Genomic DNA, 24,346 nt, shown 5'->3' on the forward strand with positions numbered 1-24,346 from the left:
TCAATCTTTTGCATTTTTTAAATCAGCAAATTCCTATCCCAAAGGCACAAAGTGATATACAATGCAAAAATATAAAAAATCAGCAAAATATACATAATAAAAATCATATAACAAATATACAAAAACATGTAAATACAGAAAACAGTATAACAAAAATATCAAAAGCCAAATAAAATGTTTCGAAACTTCAAAATCATCAAGTTGCCATTAATGTTTCCTAGTCTGTTAACAATAACCTGTAATGAAAGCAGTTATTTTACAAGTATACATCAAACTAAACACAAGACTAAATACTATTTTTGGCATAGTTTGTGAAGGTTTCAAAATATTAGACTCTTGTGAGTATTGTATATTTTCTTGCATAATTTTGGTTATGTCTATAATAAGGGATATGCTTATAAAAGGGTTTAAAGAATTGGAAGTAAAACCTAAGAGCATTAAAAAAAAAACAAAAAACAAACACACACACACATGGTAAAACCTAATATTAAGAAATGAGAATCTTTTATACATCTAAAGATGTAAACACAGAACTATGTCCTATCACTCAGGAAGCTGCAGTCGTTTAGTGCTTCTTTATTACCTGTAGAGTTGATTACATGGATATTTAGATCAAGAAATATTAAAATACATTTCTGGAAAGTGCAAAAGGAAAATCAAATGTTTGTAGGACTCTGACCTAGATTTAGAAGAGTACTCCTCCAGGAATCTCAGGGATACTGATGAAAATAATTTGTAAGTATTGGAAGGTTTTGATTATTGATCAGATGTGCAAAAATATTTTTCAACAGTCTAGGTTATTTAATGAAGATGAGATGCAAACTAGTCATGTCTATATTGTTCTGAAGATAATCTCAGCAGGATTACATCCAGCTTGTAGATCAGATTCTTTGTGGCTCACAAGATTTAATGGTACATTAGCAAAGAAATCATGGTGAATGAGTAGAAGGTTTCAAATTTCTTTCTGAGTACAGCGTGGGAAAATGTCTTCTCCCTGTTTTGATGGACACAGCTCTGACACTGGTTATGGATACAGTAATGGTGGTGTATTGCTAATGTGGCAATTTATATTATCTCCCCCGCGCTGCTTCTGTTCTATAGGCAGTATCGATCGGTGCATGTGGAAACTCCTTCTTACACTGGAGGGGTTAGTGATGAATTCTGGGATCGCTGTAGACAGAGAGAACGAGAGAGACGGGAACATGGTGTGTATGCGTCATCAAAAGAAGATGGAGAAAGGAAGAGGGACAGGCATCGTGAGAGAGACTCTGGGAGAAAAAAGGACAGAGGTAGGTAGTGGAATCCAGTATGAGAGAACCTTTGGTGCTTGAGGTGCCAACGTGTGTGCTGAGGAGACAGGGCTCTAAAATCTCTTTAATGCATCTCTGTAAAAATCTGTAGTGCATCTCTTGTTACAAATGTAATGCATAGAATGTTTTTTCTTTGATATCCCTCCAGTTTAATACAGTTTCACTCAGGCATTCTGTATTTTTGTATGCTGTGTCCCAAAAAGTCATCATTTGAGTCCACTGTTTTTGGTGTGTAACAGAATATAGTTATCACTAGAATCTGCTGTAGTTCAAGCCCTTCAGCTACTCTTCCTATCTTCCCAAGTTTTACGAAAGCTATAATTGGAATTCAGTTTTTATTGCATTTTTTTACCAAGATTTTATAGCTCTTAGAAAGCAGAATTTTCTTTTCATCCCACTGAATTTTATTTATTTTTACATTTTGTTTATCCTTTCAAAAACATCCAGGGTTACAATACCTACATACAAACATAAAACAGTAAGACATTTCTGCCAACATATTGACCTCTCTCCCCTAGGGAACAGGTAAGTAAGTCTTCAAACAACACCTAAACTGCCTCAATTCAACCTCCTGGTGCAACTCAAATGGCAAAGTATTCCACATTTATGGTTCTTCACAACAGAATACCCAGGCATGAGCCCTAGCATGTATGCTGAAATGCAATGATGGAATATCCAAATAACCAGCTGTCTCGAATGTAATGTACAGCCTGCCTGATATAACAGTAAGTTCTAGCCATATAACTTGGGCTTCTACTATTTTGAGCCTTAAATGCCATAATTGGAGCTTTGAAGGATACCAGCCTCTCCCTATCCCAATACTGAGTCATCTACTCACACCCCAGTATGATTCCCTGGTTCTTGTTTCCGCCATCCACCCACCCTCTGCTCGCTTCCAGTGGTACAGAAGGATTCACTCAATAAGAATTCATACTTCTGTCCATCAAAATAAACCCTAATAATTACCCAGAAATATTAATCCTTTTTTAAGAGCATAACAGGGCTCAGGCTCCATTGAACCCAGCATCCTGTCTGATTGGCCCATCCAGGTCAAGAATAGATCCATTCCTCATTGCTGACTCCCAGGAGAATAAGTGGTTGATTTCCCAAATCAACATGACTAATAATAGCCTCTGGACTTATCCTCCAGGAACGTTTCCAAACCCCTTTTAAATTCTGCATCTACTGTTCCCTCGGACTTCTCGTCTACCACCAAAAGGCCATTTAGACGAGAACCTAGGAGGCTAACCTATAAACCACGTAGGTATTATCCTCCTCCATCCTGGACTCGACCGACCGGACCCTACCAAAGAGGACAGCCTCATCAACACAGGGCCCCAAAAGCCCAACCAGCTCCTCAGACTGGTCCTGCATCGGGGTTTTGACTCCCTTCTAGAGAGCAGCATTCTACCCCAGCCTCAGACAATATTTCCCGTGGGAGGCCATCTGTGCCACTTTGCCAACACATGGCACACAATCACCACCGACCAATGGGTCCTTTCTCTGGTTGCCCATGGTTACCATCTAAATTTCCTTACACTGCCACCGGACTCTTCTCCGCGTCCGGCGTGGAGTGTAACTGACCACACTCCACTTCTCGAGGCAGAACTCTCGATTCTCCTGCTGTCCAAGGCCATGGAACCGGTTCCCCGACTGCAGCGAGGAAAAGGGTTCTACTCTCTGTATTTTCTAATTCCAAAAAAGTCAGGCGGCATATGTCCTATACTGGACCCTCCACGCCCTAAACAAACATCTTCACAAGGAAAAGTTCAGGATGGTTACCTTGGGCACCATGCTCCCTCTCCTACAAAAGGGAGATTGGCTCTGCTCTCTAGATCTTCAGGAGGCGTTTGCCCATATAGCCATAGCCCCTCATCATTGAAAATACCTCAGATTCATAGTAGGTCACAGACATTTCCAATACAGAGTGCTACCGTTCGGTCTAGTGTCTGCACCCCGTGGGGCGGATTTTCAGCGCCCTGCTCGCCTAAATCCGCCCAAAACCGGGCGGATTTAGGCGAGCAGGGCCCTGCGCGCCGGGAAGCCTATTTTACATAGGCCTCCCGGCGCGCGCAGAGCCCCGGGACTCGCGTAAGTCCCGGGGTTCTCGGAGGGGGGCGTGTCGGGGGCGTGTTGGGGGGCGGGCCCGGTCGTCGCGGCGTTCCGGGGGCGTGTCGGCAGCGTTTTGGGGGCGGGTACGGGGCGTGGCTACGGCCCGGGGGCGTGGCCGCGCCCTCCGTACCTGCCCCCAGGTCGCGGCCCGGCGCGCAGCAGGCCCGCTGGCGCGCGGGGATTTACGTCTCCCTCCGGGAGGCGTAAATCCCCCGACAAAGGTAAGGGGGGGGTGTAGACAGGGCCGGGGGGGTGGGTTAGGTAGGGGAAGGGAGGGGAAGGTGAGGGGAGGGCAAAGGAAAGTTCCCTCCAAGGCCGCTCCGATTTCGGAGCGGCCTTGGAGGGAACGGGGGGAGGCAGCGCGGCTCGGCGCGCGCAGGCTATACGAAATCGATAGCCTTGCGCGCGCCGATCCAGGATTTTAGTGGATACGCTCGGCTCCGCGCGTATCTACTAAAATCCAGCGTACTTTTGCTTGAGTCTGATGCGCAAGCAAAAGTAGGCTGATCGCGCTTCTTTTAAAATCTACCCCCGTGTGTTTACAAAGTGCCTGGCAGTAGTAGCAGCTTACCTAAGGCAGCGCAGTATCCATGTCTATTTGTATCTAGGCGATTAGCTGCTCAGAGGTCTATCCAAGGAGGTAGTTCTTCAATCCCTCAGTTTTACCATAAGCCTGCTACAATCCTTGGGGTTTCTCATAAACTATCCCAAATCTGACTCCATCACACACCCTCTCGTTCATTGGAGCAGATCTCAACACCATTCAAGCCAGAGCGTTCCTCCCGAAGGACTGAGCATGCACACTGTCAACCTTAGCCAAAGCAGTGCAGACTCGCCGCACTACTACTGCTTGTCACCTGCTAACCTTGCTAGGACACATGACTTCTACAGTTCACATTACCCCAATGGCTCAACTAGCCATAAGAGTAACACAATGGACTTTATAGTCCCAGTGGTCCCAATCACACCAACATTTGTCCCACATTGTCCACGTCACCAGCCAGCTTCGATTCTCACTAGCTTGGTGGATACAGGAGTCCAATCTTCAGATAGAACTACCTCTTCAACCTCCAGTTCCTCAGATTACATTAACCACAGATGCCTCCAACCTGAGTTGAGGAGCCCATGTCAGCAACCTACAAACCCAGGGAACCTGGACCACAACAGAAACAAACCACCAGATAAATAATCTGGAGCTCAGGGTGATACGGGATGCTCTATTCGCTTTTCAGGATTGCCTATCCAACAAGGTAATCCTAATTCAAACAGACAACTAGGTAGTGATGTGGTACCTCAACAAACAAGGGGGCACAGGCTCTTACCTACTGTGCCAGGAGGCGGCGCAGATCTGGGCCTGGACTCTCTCCCATTCCATGATACTGAGAGCAACCTACCTGGCAGGCGTGGACAATGTGATGGCGGACAATCTCAGCCAGACCTTTCATCCCCACGAATGGTCCCTAGATCCCATTGTAGGGAACACGATTTTCCACCAGTGGGGCTGCCCACACATAGACCTTTTTGCGTCAATTCACAACTGCAAAGTAGACCAATTCTACTCTCTACACCGCAGCCGCAAGACACCTCCAAGGAATGCCTTCGCCCACTCATGGACAACGGGTCTTCTATACGCATACCCTCCGATTCCACTCATCAGCAAGACTCTTGTGAAGTTATGAAAAGACCGGGGCATGATGATTCTCATAGCCCTATACTGGCCGTGGCAGGTTTAGTTTCCCCATCCTTTGAGACCTCTCAGTCCAGCAACCAATTCGCCTGGGCACAGATCCAACTCTAATAACTGTTGCATCATCCAAACCTCTACTTCCTGTTGCTGATGGCATGGATGGCATGGAGGTTGAAAGGTTGATTCTGCAATCACTTGACCTTTCTAACGATGTGTCCCAAGTCCTCGTAGCTTCACGGAAGCCTTCTACTAGGAAATTTTATCGTTCCAAGTGGAAAAGATTCTCCTTGTGGTGCACGACAAAGGTTCCTGGACTACCTCTGGCACCTCTCGGAGTCTGGCCTACAAACTTCCTCCATCCGAGTGTATCTAAGTGCCATAGCCACTTACCATAAAGATGTAGGAGATGCCCTGATTTCGGTGCAACCCCTTGTAGGGCGCTTTATGAGAGGCTTACTCCAGCTGAAGCCTCCTTTGCATCCCCCAATTGCGGCATGGGACCTCAGTGTTGTACTAGCACGGCTCATGCGATCTCCATTCGAGCCCCTACCCTCCTGCGAGCTCAGACATCTCACTTGGAAAGTGATGTTTCTAGTTGGTATAACGTCGACTCACAGGGTCAGTGAACTAGTAACATACCCACCTTATACCAAATTTCTCCACGAATGTGTGGTACTCTGCACTCACCCTAAATTTCTGCCAAAGGTAGTTTCGGATTTCCACTTGAATCAGTCCATAATACTTCCTACCTTTTTTTCAAAGCCTCACTCACACTCAGGTGAGCGGGCACTGCATTCCTTGGACTGTAAACGTGCACTCGCCTTTTATTTGGACCTCACTACAGCCCATAGGAAGTCCACCCAACTTTTTGTCTCCTTTGATAAAACCAAACTGGGAGTTCTGGTGGGCAAGCAGACCCTGTCCACTTGGCTGGCGGACTGTATTACCTTCTGCTACCAGCAAGCAGGCTTTCTGCTACAGGGACGCGTAAAAGCGCATTCGATCAGATCCATGGCAACATCAGTGGCGCACCTCCATTCCGTACCTATTGCTGAGATCTGTAGAGCTGCCACCTTTGCAGCTCATTATTGTCTTGACAAGGCTGGCAGGCAGGATTCCGTCTTTGGCCAGTCTGTCCTACGTAATTTGTTTCCAGTTTAATAACCCAACTTCCTTCCTCCGACCCACTGTGAAATTCAGGCTACCCTCATACCCAACAGCACCCCTGTTGTTGTGCCTGTTGCACGTCGTCGGGTGCTTTTGGTTAACTCTGTTCGGGCATCCTGTAGCTTGCTATTCACCCATATGTGAGGACTACCATCCTGCTTGTCCTGGGAGAAAGCAGAGTTACTTACCTGTAACAGGTGTTCTCCCAGGACAGCAAGATGTTAGTCCTCATGAAACTCACCCACTACCTCGCGGAGTTGGGTTTGCGTACGTTTTATTATTTTATTTTTCGCTCATACTTTTTGCTACAAGCGAGACTGAAGGGGAATCCTGCATGCCACTAACCCTGCATCCAGCAGTGCCTGCTGGATGCAGGGTTAGTGGCATGCTGGAGAGGGACCCTGGAGAGGGACGTGTGGTATAGGGCATGCTCAGTGTGCCAGCAAAGTTTTAGAAACTTTGACAAAAGTGTTCCGTGATAGGGCTCCATCCAATGATGTATATGTGAGGACTAACATCCTGCTGTTCTGGGAGAACACCTGTTACAGGTAAGCAACTCTGCTATCTGGGCAATGCTGCCTTCCTCCAAAGCATAAGAGAAAAGAAAAACAACCTTAAAGGACAAGCAGGATGGTAGTTCTCACACATGGGTGACATCATCAGATGGAGCCCTGATGCAGAAAACATGTCAAAGTTTCTAGAACTTTGACTAGACACACTGAGCATGCTCTATACCATGTGTCCACACAGGGTCCCTCTCCAGTCTCTCTTTTTTACCACGGAGCTGTAAGCCTCACAGTGTGATTGAGCTCACTTTGGTTGTTTTTTGGCCTTGTGGAAACGTTCCTTTTTTTCTCGTGTTTTTCACAGGTTTTTTTCTCGTTCTGTTGCCGGGTCCCTCTCTTTGCCTCCCTATAATGTTCCTAGTCAGGGTTTTCGGCGATTCTGATAAGTTTGCTTTTGCGGTCGATTTCCCTGCGGCAGCAGTGCCTCTGTGCCCGCCAGCCATAGACGCCTGCTGCCATCAATTTCGATTTTTGTGGCCCTTTTGTTTCGTCCTGACATGGCCACATCCGGTTTTCGGTGATGCCCCTGGTCTCCGAGGACCATGTCCATCACTGATTCTCATGAGATATATGTCCTCTGCCTAGGGACCTCGTAAAACGTCCGCGGTTGCTACTTATATACCCAAATGACCCTGAAGGGACAAAGTGACAAGAAATTATACAAAAACATTAAAATAGACCAAAATTATAAAATAATGTAACATATTAATAATCATCCCAGGATAGTAGCACTGAAAAGCAATCCACCTTTGCCCCATTACAATGATTCCGTATTAAAATCAGTACTCTGTATATATCTATCTGATTTTAAGATTATATGCCAACATCACCAACCCCTTGAGCCTAAGTAACTTTCCCGGAAAGTTAATTTGGAAGCTCCGTTAACAGCCAAGTTTTTACTTTGCGCCAAAATTTTAGGAAGGAGCCTAAGCAATGGCTTGAGGAAATTGAGAGTATTATTCAGATGTATAATCCTACCTTTAAGAAGGATGATCAATTATTGACACTTTTCTGCTTTTTTATTCTAGCAACATATCTCATTCATCAATATCTATTTTTGTTCCATGCATAATTATGTATTCAACTTTGGAATATTTTATCATTTGCACAACAATGGAAAGTCAGAACATCCTCCTTTAACCTTTAACCTCGTTCCCTTTTTACCCTGTCTGCAAAGCCAAATGTCAGACATACAGTTGTGAGCAAAGTTTCCACTACAGCAGCAAGATACCATACATTCTAAATATATTGTGCTAATGACTAGTTTCTACTTTGCACAATCAATCACTTTTGGCCTGATTTTGAAAATTAGACTGAAAAGCTTGGCTAATCACCACAATTCCTCCCTAGTTTAAATATCAGAAATGGGTCGCATTATTAGTTATCCCCACAATCTTTTCAGCTGTCAGTGGGAGTGATGGGGCAGATTCCATTCTCAAGATAGAATGAGAAGTCCCTGTATTTTTGAGGTGTGGTTTTCTAGAGACTGTCAGGGTTAACATGGATTCAGATCAAAGGGAAGAAGATACAACAAAGACAGGAAGATTCCTAGCAGTCTCCATGCACCCATAATAAGCATATGGCATTTTTACTGTATCAGGACTGTATGGCTTGGCTTCTGGTGACCATGCTGAATAACTTTGTTCTGTTGGAGGCAGAGGAGGAAGAGGTGCCAAAAGCGGGCAATCTCTTTTCCAATGTCCAATTTTATGACAAAAATTACAAGGGACAGGACCCTGGGTCTCTCCTCCTCTACCTCTGAATCCTCCTTGACCCCTTCCTTTTCCACCTCCCCTTGCTTCCCTTTCATTTTCAGGTTAATTTATTTGCAAAGCTAACCTATCTGTTTGCACTGATTTTGCTGCAGCCATCTGATCATAGCAAGCCTGTATCACTGCACATTCTTTAGATGGAGTTTCAGTTGCCCAAGTAATGCCACATTCTTTCAACTTAAGGGTAAGCCCAACATAAAAATGATTTGTCAAAGCTACCTGGTTAGCTTCTTTTCCAGGATCCTCAATCTCTGAGAGTGCTACAAGCACTTCCATTAACCTACTCAAATAATCAGCCGGCTCTTCTTAGCTGTCATTTTATACATAGTAATCTTAGACCAATCTGTCTTGAGGGGAAAAATCTCTAAGGCTACATGGGCAAATCCTTCACCAGTTGACTGGTAGAGAGTGCCAGATTTACTGGGATATTGGCTCCTGAAGGCCATTTAGCTTTCTTTATCAAATGATCACGCACATCATGGCGCAAAAGCAGTGTCAATAATTGAATAACATCCATAAAGATGTTTGAATAATACTCTCATTTTCCTCAACCCATCACTTAGGCTCCTTCCTAAAATTTGGTAAAGAGTTTTTAATAGCCAATAAATCAGTATGTGACCAGGAGACACATACTGTTTGAACCCCATTTACAGCTGCTGTAGTTGCACTTGGCACCTCCCGTAAAGGGTACAAACCTTGTTCTTTCTTTCTATTCTGCTGTTGTTTACTAGTATTAAAACTCACCTGGTGAAAGCAATTTGGATAGTCAATACAACACCTAAACTTTCCCATAAGTGAGTTATTAATAACCTCCTTCAAGGTAGTTTGTGTCAGCCAGAGCACTACTAATTTTCTGAACTGCTGGAGTCAAGGGTTTTGATACTGGGTTCAGCTATGATGTAGAAATATTACTCCGACTCAAGGCATCAGAACGTGCCACCATGCTAGATTGAAAGTCTGAGTCTCCTCTTTAGATGCAGAAGGCTCTGAACAATATCCTCCTTGGTATGTCGGGTCATCTAATAAATTCACTTCAGAGGTAATCATAGGAGATTTAGCAGATTCGGACAGGGCCTCTAATTGTCTACCTAGATACAATGAAGTGTCAGAATATCATGGAGGCAGAGGGTTTTCACCTTTTGGTCCCATGGGCTTATAAATCTTAGTTTGTAACTCATTTAACTGAGTCTTGGTGGAAGCCAAAGTCTCTTTTATTATCCATTCTCTAAGAATACATTTGCGCACCACCAGTAGTACCAATGACAGAGCAAATCTCCTTTAGAAATATTTGATGTAGTGGACTTTATTGCATTCATATCCTCCAGTAACAGAAGGTGACCTTGAAATGGCAGCATCACACCTATTCATTTATTCACCTGTAGCATTTCTTCTTGCCAGAAAGAGTAGTTCTTATGACAAGTAAGAAACACATGTACAAAGGTACCCTTTTCAATTTTGCACTTATGGCAGTTATCTATCTCGACCATTTTCATTTTATGTTAAAACGTTTTTATTGGTATTTTCCAACACAAATACATCAACTCGGGACTGTTTTGTTCTGATACAGTCCCCGCTCATACAACCAAATTATTGACCCAGAGAATTACCCCCAAATAGACAATCCCACTTATAGGCAATGTTTGACAATCAAGTGCAAAAGCAGGTAAGAATCCAACTTTTCATACAGCATTAAACAAAGAGTCATTAGTCATTTAAAACACGGCTCCTAGGTCTGTGTGGAAGAGCTTGTATGTACGCGTCCCACGTTGATAAGAAACGCTGTCGGTGTAAAGGTGAGCTGCAAGATTGCAAATTGTCCATATTCATCATAGAGTGAAGATAATTCCTCCAAGTCCAAAAAGAAGGTGGGTCCTCGCTCCTCCAACCCAAGAGAATCAACCTCTTCCCCACCAAACTAGCCTTCTGAATGAACAAGCGGGACCCCATATCTCTAATTTGCAAGGGGGGATACAACCAAACAAGAGCCACAGTGGAGCCACTGGTATACAGACACCCAAAAGGCCTGCCAGATATCCAGCAAATACGGCTCCAAAAGCGCTTGATGGGTGGACATGACCAGAAAGCAAGCGATAGAGTTCCCACTTCTCTCTTACATCATCCACATAGAGCAGAGGGAGAAATTGTCAGGTGATAGGCTTCTTGAGTGGACACATGAGCCCGTCCCAAAAATTTATATTGTAGCTCACGGTAATAGATATTCGGTGAGATCATGGCCACTTTCCCAAAACAGACTAAGAATTGAGTGAGTCACAATAAACTCCCCGTCCTTGTTCCATCGATCCACCAATATAGAACAAACATCCACCTGCATAATATTCTTTATACATTTATAGTAGACAGCGAGCAAGGGAGGCTGTTCCTTCTCAAAGCCAAAAATCTTATCCAACTGGTTAAAGGTCGTTGGTTGTAGGAAAGCCGGAGGCAACGATTGCAAATAGTGACGAATTTGCAAATATGGAAAGGTATTATGTACCCTTAACCCATGCATAAGAACATAAGAAATTGCCATGCTGGGTCAGACCAAGGGTCCATCAAGCCAGCATCCTGTTTCCAACAGAGGCGAAAACCAGGCCACAAGAACTTGGCAATTACCCAAACACTAAGAAGAACCCATGCTACTGATGCAGTGGCTATTCCCTAAGTATAATTGATTAATAGCCATAATGGACTTCTCCTCCAAGAACTTATCCAAACCTTTTTTGAAACCAGCTACACTAACTACCTCCTCTGGCAACAAATTCCAGAGCTTTATTGTGCGTTGAGTGAAAAAGAATTTTCTCAGATTAGTCTTAAATGTGTTACTTGCTAACTTCATGGAATTGCCCCCTAGTCCTTCTATTATTCGAAAGTGTAAATAACCGAGTCACATCTACTCGTTCAAGACCTCTCATGATCTTAAAGACCTCTATCATATCCCCCCTCAGCCGTCTCTTCTCCAAGCTGAACAGCCCTAACCTCTTCAGCCTTTCCTCATAGGGGAGCTGTTTCATCCCCTTTATCATTTTGGTTGCCCTTCTCTGTACCTTCTCCACCGCAACTATATCTTTTTTGAGATGCGGCGACCAGAATTGTACACAGTATTCAAGGTGCGGTCTCACCATGGAGCGATACAGAGGCATTATGACATTTTCCGTTCTATTAACCATTCCCTTCCTAATAATTCCTAACATTGTATTTGCTTTTTTGACTGCTGCAGCACACTGAGCCGACGATTTTAAAGTATTATCCACTATGATGCCTAGATCTTTTTTCTGGGTGGTAGCTCCTAATATGGAACCTAACATCGTGTAACTACAGCAAGGGTTATTTTTCCCTATATGCAACACCTTGCACTTGTCCACATTAAATTTCATCTGCCATTTGGATGCCCAATCTTCCAGTCTTGCAAGGTCCTCCTGTAATGTATCACAGCCTGCTTGTGATTTAACTACTCTGAATAATTTTGTATCATCTGCAAATTTGATAACCTCACTCGTCGTATTCCTTTCCAGATCATTTATATATATATTGAAAAGCACCGGTCCAAGTACAGATCCCTGAGGCACTCCGCTGTTTACCCTTTTCTACTGAGAAAATTGACCATTTAATCCTACTCTCTGTTTCCTGTCTTTTAACCAGTTTGTAATCCACTAAAGGACATCGCCTCCTATCCCATGACTTTTTAGTTTTCGTAGAAGCCTCTCATGAGGGACTTTGTCAAACGCCTTCTGAAAATCCAAATACACTACATCTACCGGTTCACCTTTATGCACATGTTTATTTACCCCTTCAAAAAAAATGAAGCAGATTTGTTAGGCAAGACTTCCCTTGGGTAAATCCATGTTGACTGTGTCCCATTAAATCATGTCTTTCTATATGCTCTACGATTTTGATCTTGAGAATAGTTTCCACTATTTTTCCCGGCACTGAAGTCAGGCTCACTGGTCTATAATTACCCGGATCGCCCCTGGAGCCTTTTTTAAATATTGGGGTTACATTGGCCACCCTCCAGTCTTCAGGTACAATGGATGATTTTAATGATAGGTTACAAATTTTAACTAATAGATCAGAAATTTCATTTTTTATTTCCTTCAGAACCCTAGGATGCATACCGTCCGGTCCAGAACCAAAGGATGCATACCATCCGGTCCAGGAAGTCCATAGTGCGCACTTCTGCAAAGACAGGGGCTTCCCCTCCCCCGTAATCAATCGTCCCAATTAAGTAGTACCCTTGGACTCCCATCCATGGAAAGCCAGAGACTGAGAGCCGGGGGAAAAATCAACATTCCCCACAATGGGTAATAAGTGTTAAAAACCTTGAAACTTACCCCGCCTGGCTTCCTTCCCAGTGATAGGCAGTGATGAGACAGACTTTGTTTCAAAACATAACATTTATTAAATAGCTTAAAGATCTTATAAAAGCTGGCAGGATCTGTTTATTTCATACATGCATACAAAATTAAGATAGCGGAAAAGATAAGGAATCCGACCGTGTTTCCTTATGAAGTAAATGGAGCCCATCTTACAGAATATACTGTTTCATGAGCAACGCCAATTTACTCAACATTTTAAATTTGCCTTAGTCTTTTAAGCACCGGTAACGAGGCTTGCACGTCCCTCCCCTTTCTCATCCCTTACGTTTTCTGGTAACTTTCCTTCATGAGCCTTTCAAACATCACACATTCTGCTTACTCAGTACTTTCTTTTGTTCCTTATAACTTTCTTGGCACCTTTCCTAATCTCTCATTCATCCTGCACTCCCATGCTGTTCCCTGTACAAGGGAAGTGATGATCCCCTTGTACAGGTCCTTGGTGAGGCCTCACCTGGAGTACTGCCCTCATTTCTGGAGACCGTATCTCCGAAGAGACGGACAGGATGGAGGCGGTCCAGAGAAGGGCGACCAAAAAGGTGGATCGTCTTCATCGAATGACTTATGAGGAGAGATTGAAGAATCTAAATATGTACACCCTGGAGGAAAGGAGGAGCAGGGGTGATATGATACAGACTTTCAGATACTTGAAAGGTTTTAATGATCCAAAAATAACGACAAATCTTTTCCGTTGGAAAAAAATCAGCAGAACCAGGGGTCACGATTTAAAACTCCAGGGAGGAAGACTCAGAACCAGTGCCAGGAAGTTTTCTTCACGGCGAGGGTGGTGGATGCCTGGAATGACCTTCCGGAGGAAGTGGTGAAGACCAAAACTGTAAAGGACTTCAAAGGGGCGTGGGATAAACACTGTGGATCCATAAAGTCTAGAGGGTGTGAATGAAGAGTGAGTGGTGGCTCATGGGAACAGTGGCTACTACCTGGTGATAATACCCTTATTCAATAAACCTACACACGGTTAATACGACTCCAACATTGCTCTAAGCTTCAGCGGCAATGAGGAAATGTGGGGAAAAAAGGATTTGCATTCACAAAAAAGCGGGGAATAGCTTGCTTGTTACAGCGGTTACTACCCCAAACCAAATAAGCCTGATACTTCACTTTCAATGCATATACAGCATAGCTCTCTGCTTCAATGGAAGGGGAGAAAGTCTGACATGTCATGCATATCCAGCATAGTTCTCTGCTTCAACGGCAGGGGAGCAAGACAGATACTTCATTTTCAATGCATAGCTAGCATGGCTCTCTTCTTCAGCGGCAGGGGGCAATGAAGAAACGTGGATCTATATTCAGGCAACAACCAACAAGGACTGAATTACATAGTCTGGATAAACATAGGAAAATGTGGGAGAGAGGTTCTGGAAGCCAAATTTAGGATTTTAGGTAGGAAGCTTAAGTCCAGAACCTCCAGGATGGCATTTTCTGAAATGCTTCCTGTTCCACATGCAGGTCCCCAGAGGCAGGCAGAGCTCCAGAGTTTCAATGCGTGGATGAGACGATGGTGCAGGGAAGAGGGATTCAGCTTTGTAAGGAACTGGGGAAACTTTTGGGGAAAGGGGAGACTTTTCCCGAAAGGATGGGCTCCACCTTAACCAGAGTGGAACCAAGCTGCTGGCACTAACTTTAAAAAAGGAGATAGAGCAGCTTTTCAACTAGCACAAGGGGGAAAGCCGACAGTCACTCAACAGTGCATGGTTTGGAGAAATGTATCCTTGAAGGATACTAATGAAACAGGAGAGTTAGGGCATCCCAACAGAGAGGTTCCATTAAAAGCAAACATAGACCATCTGCCTATATGTAAAAAATTATCGAAGCTATTGATTTCCAATCTATCCCAAACAGCTGAAAAGCAGGTTGTTAAAACAAACAAAAAACACACTTTGAAATGTCTGTATGCCAATGCCAGAAGTCTAAGAAGTAAGATGGGAGAATTAAGAGTGTATAGCAGCAAATGATGAGATTGACATAATTGGCATCACAGAGACTTGGTGGAAGGAGGATAACCAATGGGACAGTGCTATATCAGGGTACAAATTATATCGCAATGATAGGGAGGATCAACTTGGTGGGGGTGTGGCACTTTATGTCCGGGAGGGTATAGAGTCCAACAAGATAAAGATCATACAAGACACTAAATGCTCAGTAGAATCTATATGGGTAGAAATCTCATGTGTGTTGGGTAAGAGTATAGTGATAGGAGTATACTACCGTCCACCTGGACAAAATGGTCAGACAGATGATGAAATGCTAAGAGAAATCAAGGAAGCAAACCAATTTGGCAGTGCAATAATAATGGGAGATTTCAATTACCAGAATATTGACTGGGTAAATGTAACATCAGGTCTTGCTAGAGACATAAAGTTCCTAGATGTAATAAATGTTTGCTTCATGGAGCAATTGGTTCAGGAACCAACAAGAGAGGGAGCTATCTTAGATTTAATTCTTAGTGGAATGCAGGATTTAGTGAGAGAGGTAATGGTGGTGGGGCACTTGGCAACAGTGATCATAACATGATCAAATTTAAACTAATAACTGGAAGGGGGACAGGACAATAAGTCGATCTGCAGCTCTTACAGTAAACTTTCAAAAGGGAAACTTTGATAAAATGAGGAAAATAGTTAGAAAAAAACTGAAAGGTGCAGCTGCAAAGGTTAAAAGTGTTCAACAGGCTTGGACATTGTTTAAAAATACAATCCTAGAGGTGCAGTCCATATGTATTCCATTACCATCCTGGTTAAAAGGTGAGGTGATAGAGGCTATTTTAGCCAAAAAAAATCCTTCAAAAATTGGAAGAAGGTGTTAGGACCGCCGGCCGCAGCAAGCCGCAACCGGCGTCAGCTACTCACCAGCGCGGCATGTTGAATCACCGACGGTAGTCGGCGTGGGTGGATTTCCCTTTTGCTGCCATCATGGCCGTGGCGTCGGCCGTCCCTCGGCGTGCTCTGGCTCCTCCCCTGCCGAGGTTTCCTGAGCCATGCGACGCGGCTGAAGATAATTAAAGGGCCATACAGGAAGTGGACTGGTTCCTTCCTGTAGGCTCCAGCAGCTGGAGACTATTTAAGGCAAGGTCTGCACCTCAGACCTTGCCTTGGCTTCTTGGCTCTTGTGGTTGTTCCTGAGTTCTGTTCCTGTGTTTGATCCTCCGTGCCTGATTCCTGGACTGGCTGCTGTTCATCCCTGGTATCTGATTCTGGACTGGTTGCTGACTTCCTCTGGCTCTCGACCCCTGGACTGGCTGTGGAGTATTCTTTGGCTCTTGACCCCTGGACTGGCTGCGGAGTTTCCCTTGGCATCGATCCCTGGACTGTGCATAATGATCCTTCGACCTGCTGGAGGCGCCAGCTATCTGGACCACACAACCTGCAGAAAGCGCCTGCATCCAGATTACCCTCTTCCACTTCTTGTGACCCCCGGAATTGGCCTCGCCTTCCGACGGTAGGACATTTTCGTTCATCGCCGGACCAAGGGTCCACCTCCCAAGTCATAACAGAAGGATCCATCTGAAGAAAATAGGATAAAACATAAGCATTGTCAAGTTAACTGTAAAACATTGATAAGACAGGCGAAGAGGGAATTTAAAATTAAGTTGGCCATAGAGGCAAAAACTCATAATAAAAACTTTTTAAAATATATCCGAAGCAAGAAACCTGTGAGGGAGTCGGTTGGACCATTAGATGACCGAGGGGTTAAAGGGGCTCTTAGGGAAGATAAGGCCATTGCAGAAAGACTAAATGAATTCTTTGCTTCCGTGTTTACTAATGAGGATGTTGGGGAGATACCAGTTCCGGAGATGGTTTTCAAGGGTGATGAGTCAGATGAACTGAACGAAATCACTGTGAACCTGGAAGATGTAGTAGGCCAGATTGACAAACTAAAGAGTAGCAAATCACCTGGACCAAATGATATGCATCCTAGGGTACTGAAGGAACTAAAAAATGAAATTTCTGATCTATTAGTTAAAATTTGTAACCTATCATTAAAATCATCCACTGTACCTGAAGCCTGGAGGGTGGCCAATGTAACCCCAATATTTAAAAAAGGCTCCATCGGGCGATCCGGGTAACTATAGACCAGTGAGCCTGACTTCAGTGCCGGGAAAAATAGTGGAAACTATTCTCAAGATCAAAATCGTAGAGTATATAGAAAGACATGGTTTAATGGAAAACACTCAACATGGATTTACCCAAGTCTTGCCTAACAAATCTGCTTCATTTTTTTGAAGGGGTTAATAAACATGTGGATGTTCAGAAGGCATTTGACAAAGTCCCTCATGAGAGGCTTCTACGAAAACTAAATAGTCATGGGATAGGAGACTATGTCCTTTCGTGGATTACAAACTGGTTTAAAAACAGGTAACAGAGAGTAGGATTAAATGGTCAATTTTCTCAGTGGAAAAGGGTAAACAGTGGAGTGCCTCAGGGATCTGTTCTTGGACCGGTGCTTTTCAATCTATACTAATAAACGAAGCTTGACCGACGTGCCGCAAATGCGCAGTAGAGAGCAGCTCTACTGCGCATGCGCGCACATCGGCCAGAGTGCAGCGTGTCAGGAAAAAAAATGGCGACCGGCAGCGAGCAGGACCGGCGGCGGTGGCGACGACGCGCGCGCGAGAGGCAGGGAGGAGCAATAGTGGCGGCGGCGACGCGCACGCGTACGAGAGAGAGAGGCAGGGAGGAGCAGTAGCGGCGGCAGCGTGCGAGAGGCAGGGAGGAGCAGTAATGGCGGCGCGCGCGCGGGAGGGACACCCCCTGTCTGCCAGTTGTGGATGAGCTGGGAGGAGAGTGAGCTGAGGGGAGGTGGGAGAGAGTGAGTTGGGAGAGGTGGGAGGGGAGGGGAGGAGGAGAGAGTGAGGTGGGAGGGGAGGGAGAGGGTGGGAGGGGAGGGGGAGAGAGTGAGGTGGGAGGGGAGGGGGAGAGAGTGAGGTGGGAGGGGAGGGGGAGAGAGTGAGGTGGGGAGGGAGGGAGAGAGTGAGGTGGGGGATGGGAGGGGAGAGAGTGAGGTGGGGGATGGGAGGGGAGAGAGGGAGGTGGGGGATGGGAGGGGAGAGAGGGAGGTGGGGGATGGGAGGGGAGAGGGAGGAGAGAGGGAGGGAGGAGACAGAGAGGTGGGGGGTGGGAGGGAGAAGAGAGAGAGGGAGGTGGGGGGAGGTGAGAGGGAGGGAGGGAGGAGAGAGAGAGGGAGGTGTGGGGGAGGTGAGAGAGAGAGAGAGAGGTGGGGGGAGGGAGTGGAAAGGAAATGGACCAAAAAAAAAATTTTAATGTAGCCCGTTGTTACGGGCTTAACGGCTTGTATGTATATAAATGATCCGGAAAGGAATACGACGAGTGAGGTTATCAAATTTGCAGATGATACAAAATTATTTTTTAACCCAGCTACATTAACTGCACCAACCACATCCTCTGGCAACAAATTCCAGAGCTTAATTGTGCGTTGAGTGAAAAAGAATTATCTCCGATTATTCTTAAATATGCTACTTGCTAACTTCATGGAGTGCCCCCTAGTCCTTCTATTATTTGAAAGTGTAAATAACCGATTCACATCTACTCGTTCAAGACCTCTCATGATCTTAAAGACCTCTATCATATCCCCCCTCAGCTATCTGTTCTCCAAGCTGAACAGCCCTAACCTCTTCAGCCTTTCCTCATAGGGGAGCTGTTCCATCCCCTTTATCATTTTGGTTACCCTTCTCTGTACCTTCTCCATCACTTCTATATATTTTTTTGAGATGCGGTGACCAGAACTGTACACAGTATTTAAAGTGCGGACTCACCATGGAGTGATACAGAGGCATTATACAGACCCATACCATTGAGGTTTGGTAATAGTAGATTGAACTAGAAAGGTCGGGAGTTTATTCGCCTCAGCTTGTAGAACACATTTGAGGTTTATCGGGTCCACTATGGCTTGGTCTGCTGGGACATTGATATGGGAGGATTTGTTTAGTATCCAGTCTCTAGCTATGCGCAGATTATCGACCATTTTCATTTTAAGTAAACATTTTCTGTCTGCTTGACAGTGATATGTATTTATTTTATTTACTTTTATATACCGTCAATCTGTAGACAGTCTTAACAGTGTGCAATATCTAAAATGCAATTTAAGATACAATAAATAACCAAAATATATTTGTTTTGTTTCCTTATAATGTACTGCTATAGGTAATTAGTGTATATCTTGAAATAAATATTAAAATGATCAAATATATACGTCACTCCCTCTTCTCTTGACCAATATGCTAGCAAGCCTTTGAACCCGTCATGACCCATATGTGACTTACAAAACCCATACCATTGAGAAATAGTTCTTTCCTCTTGCTTTTTGTTCCATCTCCAAAACAACTTTTATCTCTCTCTTCATTTTTTCAGGAAAACGACCAAACTTAAAATGTAGTGATGAACTTGTAGATGGCCAAAAAAATGTTTGAGGCATATGGTATACTCTGAATAACTGTGGAAAACTGAAGACATGACTCATTTTTCCCATTGATAGCAGGGCTGAATTAGCCGTGCTGTCATGGTAACTGCCAATCAGGGCCCGGGAGGTGGAGCTTTACCAAGCAGAGTACAGAGTTTTCAGTCTCTGTGGCTGTGCATGTGTTCCTGTGCAGGAAAGTAATGGATTCTCCTCAGTCTGTTTTTTCCGTGCGCGAGAGCGCACGCGGAGCTTGATTCTCCTCTCTCTTTTATTTTTTCAACAAACGATGTTGAAGAAACCTTCTGGTTTTAAACCATGTCCATGCGGAACTTGGCCCGGACCACATTGAGGTGGACTGTGAATTTTGCAAAAAGATGTCACCTCGAGCCCGGCATCATCGGGCCTATAAGATGAGGGACTTATGGGGGGAAAATCCTCCTTCCGAGGCACATTCATCTCCAGGCCTATCTAAACAGTTGGGCCCATCAAAGAAAAGAGCCTCGTCATGGGATCCTCAGGCCTCCAGGACTGGAGGTAAGGATAACCGACAACATTAGGAGCTACGCGGAACCCAGGGATCTGGGCCGAAAAAGTTGATTACGCCCGAGCTCACTGCTTCGCAGTATAAAGAGCTGAGACAACTACAAGCGTCCCCTAAGAAAAAGAGGGCACCGGAGGTGCAACTATTGAAAAAAGACATAAAACAATGAGATACCGAGCGAGGGTGCAATTGGCGCAACTGGCTCCGAAAAAGAGCAACCTGGCGCCAAAGATGGCGCATTTGGTGCATCCGGTGCTGAGGACGAAGCATCCGACGCCGGGGACAGCACCCGAGTCACAGGAATCATCCATGGCAAAGCTGTCAGCCAATCAACGGCAGACAGAGGCAAGGCATGCGCCTCATTTGAAGCGAAAACATTCTTCCTCATGGCGTTCCACTTCGATTGATTCCTCACCAAGGCACCCACCTTCAGTGGGGCACACACATATTGCTCCCAAACGTCCGAGACGTCACGATCACAGTTCATCATCTTCTGGACTTTGCCACAAGCATGTCCATCAGCATAAACGCAGACATCATTATAAACACTCGCGGGTTATGGTGTTTAATGTAAGCCCGTCTGCATCGGGCTCATCCGGGCATACAATACCGTCAAAGGCTGCATGCCATTCAGAACGGGAGGTAGTACATATTCCATCATCTTCTACCTCCTCACATTCTCGCAGCATGTCGGGTTGGACAGGAGACACCACGTTAAGACTGTCAGGTAACTATCTTGATCCCTCTGACGTTGTTAGCAGTTCACGGGACAAAACTCCGCAGTCTGACCATCTCAAAATGGAACCTCGACCTGTGTTACCACCGTTGGAAAAATATGAAAAACCACAAATGACGCCGCAAACTCAACAAGCTTTTTGGGATCTATCTCAGTCCCTAGCAGGTTTCTTTGAGACTCTACTGTCATCTTTTACCTTACCTCCGGAAACACCATCCAGTCCTAAGGAACTGACAAGGGCTGCACGTGTGTCACCTGTGGAGCCTATTCCATCACTGGCACCTCCACTCCCCACATCTCCAACTCACACACATTCATCTCATGGAGATTCCGTGTCCCCTCCAACTTCCCCTACCACCTGAACCCTATTCCCCTCCGGAGGATCTTTCTTATCCAAAGTTTTTGGATAAAATGGGGGCCATATTACGCCTAGAGGTGCAAAAGCTTCCGGAACCCAGAGCTGAGACACTTGGCCTATTAAAAATTTTTGATACCCCAGGGGAACCTACATCCCTCCCACCACAGAGTGTTTTACACAGTGAACTACAAAAGTCCTGGGAAACCCCCTACACGTTACCAGTGGTTTCAAGGAAAATAGATTTAAAATTCAGAATGCAAAAACCTTCACCGTATTCTACTCCACAATTACCACATGCATCCATCGTGGTCGAGTCTGCACTTCAATAGTCCAAAAAGTCGAAGACACACACCTCCAACCCACCTGGATGTGATAACAAGTGCTTGGACGAATTTGCGAGGCGCATATATCAAAACGCAATGTTGACTGCCCGCATCCATTATCACCAATTTTATATTGTCCTGTATATGTATGAATTCATCCAGGTGACCAAAGGTATGCTCACCTCAACTAGAGAAAATATCCCATCTCCACTACTAGACATGGAGGAGTGCTCTCGTCATCTTTTACGAGCTGTATACGAAGGATTCGAAACTTCGTCCAGAGCATCAGCTACAGCGATCGCAGCGCGGAGATTGGCTTGGCTAAGGGCTAGTGCCATAAGAGAAGAATTGCACGACAAACTGGCCAATTTGCCCTGTACGGGAGACAATCTGTTTGAAGAGCGTTTTCATGAAACAGTGAGCAAGCTTATAGACCAAGCTCTAGCGGTACAATCACTGACGATTCTTACTACCTTCCCGTCTTCCAGACAATACTTTAATATTTCTCGTCGGCAACAGTTCTCGCGCAGACCCTATCGTTCTTACCAACAGTTCAGAACACCATCATATTCTGCGTATCAAAGGCCACAACCACATCAGCCTCAACAGCAACAAAGAAGGGGCAGCCCCACTAAAAACGACACAATCTTTTTAAGTTCCCAGCTGCCACCACTCCCTGCAGGAGCGCCCCTGAGAAGAATCAGGGCACACTTCTCCGCCTGGAAGATCATAACGTTGGACCAGTGGGTACTAGAAATTGTAAAGAACGGCTATCAACTTCAATTTATAGCCAAGCCCACAGTTCCTCATTTGTCCATTTGAGTGCCACAAACTCACCCAAGAAATAACCTTACTTCAAAAACAATGAGCAATCAGACAGATTACTCCGGCCCGTTTCAAGGGCTTCTACTCCCCATATTTCCTAATTCCCAAGAAATCCGGAGGCCATCGTCCAATTCTGGATCTTCGGGAATTGAACAAATTGCTCGTCAAAGAGAAATTCAAGATGGTATCATTAAAATCAATTCTTCCCCTCTTACAACCCAACGATTGGATGTGCTCCATAGATCTGAAGGATGCATATACTCATATTCCAATCCATCCATCCTCATGGCTTCGAGGCCCTCGGTCCCGGCGTGGACGAGGTAGCGGGTGCTGTCCTCAATCGCGGTGGTGAACGGTACTGGCCCTTTCCCCCGCAGCCGGAGACTGCCTGAGTTCCAGCCCGGGAGCGCCGAAGATCTGGTAAGGCGTACGTCTCTTCGCCCAGGTCTCCGAAGCCTAGAGGATCGGCGGCGTGGCAAGCCGTGGAGGACGCCATTTTGTGGCCCTATTCAGGTATTCCGCGCCCGTAATAGGTGCGGCTTTCTTCCTCCTTGTGCGTATATTGTATTGTTTTCGCATCTTGGCTGCCATTGTGAGTATTTGCCGCATATTATTGAAAGCCTATTGCATGCCATAGAGCGTATATTGCTAAACGGCTTACTGCTGATTGCCTATTGACTACAGTTAAGCGTATATTGCTAACTGCTTAAGTGCTGATTGCCTATTGAATGCCATTAAGCATATTATTGCTATTGTGCGCCTGTTGTATTAAGCGCCTATTGCTGCCACATATTATTACTATTGTGCGCCTGTTGTATTAGGTGCCTATTGCTGCCGCATATTATTACTATTGTGCGCCTGTTGTATTAAGCGCCTATTGCTGCCGCATATTATTCTTGTGCGCCTGTTGTATTAAGCGCCTATTGCTGCCGCATATTATTACTATTTTTATTTAGCATTTTTTATATACCGAGGTATAGCAGAGTTGCCTTCACTCCGGTTTACATACAGAAACAACATGTTACATAGAACGATGTATGAAGATTACAATTTAAAATTAACAATAGTAAATACAACAGGAGAATGTATAACAAAATAACACAGGATAGAACCCTGAATAGATGTACATATATCTCATGAAGCATTGAAGGGCATCTGTGTCATTGTAACAGGGAGAATGAAAAATGGCAGAATATATAAAAGAATTTTAGAGTCATTGAGTGCTATCTTTAAAAGATTGGCTGAGAAGCCAGGGTTTTAAGTCTTTTTTGAAGGATTTTAAGTTATCTTGATTGGTGAGGCAATGAGGAAGCGAGTTCCAGAGCTTAGGGCCGATGATGGAAAAGGCTCTGTTTCTGGTGGAGGATAATTTAGCCTGTGGAAGAGAGGGAATCACTAGATTAATTTTGCTGGCGGTTCGTGTAGTACGTTGGGAGCAATGGATGTGAATGATGTCATCAAAGGCGGAATAGTCGGCATTGTATATTGCTTTGTGGAGTATGGTGAGGACTTTGAATTCTGCTCTTTTTTCAATAGGGAGCCACTGTAATTGGTTGAGAACAGGTGTAATGTGATCAGCTTTTCTTGTACCTGTTAGAACTCTGGCTGCAGCATTCTGAAGGAGCTGCAAGGGTCTCAAGGAAGATTTTGGAAGGCCGATCAATAGGGAGTTGCAGTAATCCAAACCTGAAAAAATGAGGGCTTGAAGGACAGTTTTGAAATCATGGGGGTGGAGTAGGGGTTTTAGATGTTTAATTATTTGAAGTTTGTGAAAGCCTTCCTTTATTTTTGTGGAGATGTGTTTTTTGTAGATTAGGTCAGTGTCTAACCAAACACCCAGGTCTTTAACGCTCTCTTTGAGAAGGACGAGGGTCTTGTCAAAGTAGAAGGGTGGAATTGTTAAATGTCCAGGATATTTTTTGGCAATTAGGATACATTCGGTTTTGCTTGTATTTAGACATAATTTAAGATGAATTAGCAAGTTTCTGATAGTATCCAAGTGTGAGGCTGCTTTAGACATAGCATCTTCTATCGAAGAAGAAATAGGAATGAGTAATTGAATATCGTCTGCATACATGTAATACGTTATGTCAAGACTAGATAAGAGATGGCAAAGAGGGGTCAGGTAGATGTTGAATAGAATTGGT

General features: G+C 44.7%; 1 protein-coding gene across 4 annotated transcripts in view; it reads left to right on the forward strand.

Annotated features, from left to right (window-relative positions):
- The window catches only part of DHX38 (DEAH-box helicase 38), a 450,894-nt gene that overhangs the window by 92,750 nt on the left and 333,798 nt on the right, over window positions 1-24,346 (forward strand). For all 4 annotated transcript variants that reach the window (XM_029608272.1, XM_029608271.1, XM_029608270.1 and 1 more), the window contains one exon: window positions 1,102-1,289. In XM_029608272.1, coding sequence (XP_029464132.1) covers window positions 1,102-1,289 — 188 coding nt within the window. The remainder of the gene's footprint in view (window positions 1-1,101; window positions 1,290-24,346) is intronic.

This window comes from Rhinatrema bivittatum, chromosome 7, assembly GCF_901001135.1.
Source record: "Rhinatrema bivittatum chromosome 7, aRhiBiv1.1, whole genome shotgun sequence".
In the NCBI taxonomy this organism is placed as follows: domain Eukaryota; kingdom Metazoa; phylum Chordata; class Amphibia; order Gymnophiona; family Rhinatrematidae; genus Rhinatrema; species Rhinatrema bivittatum.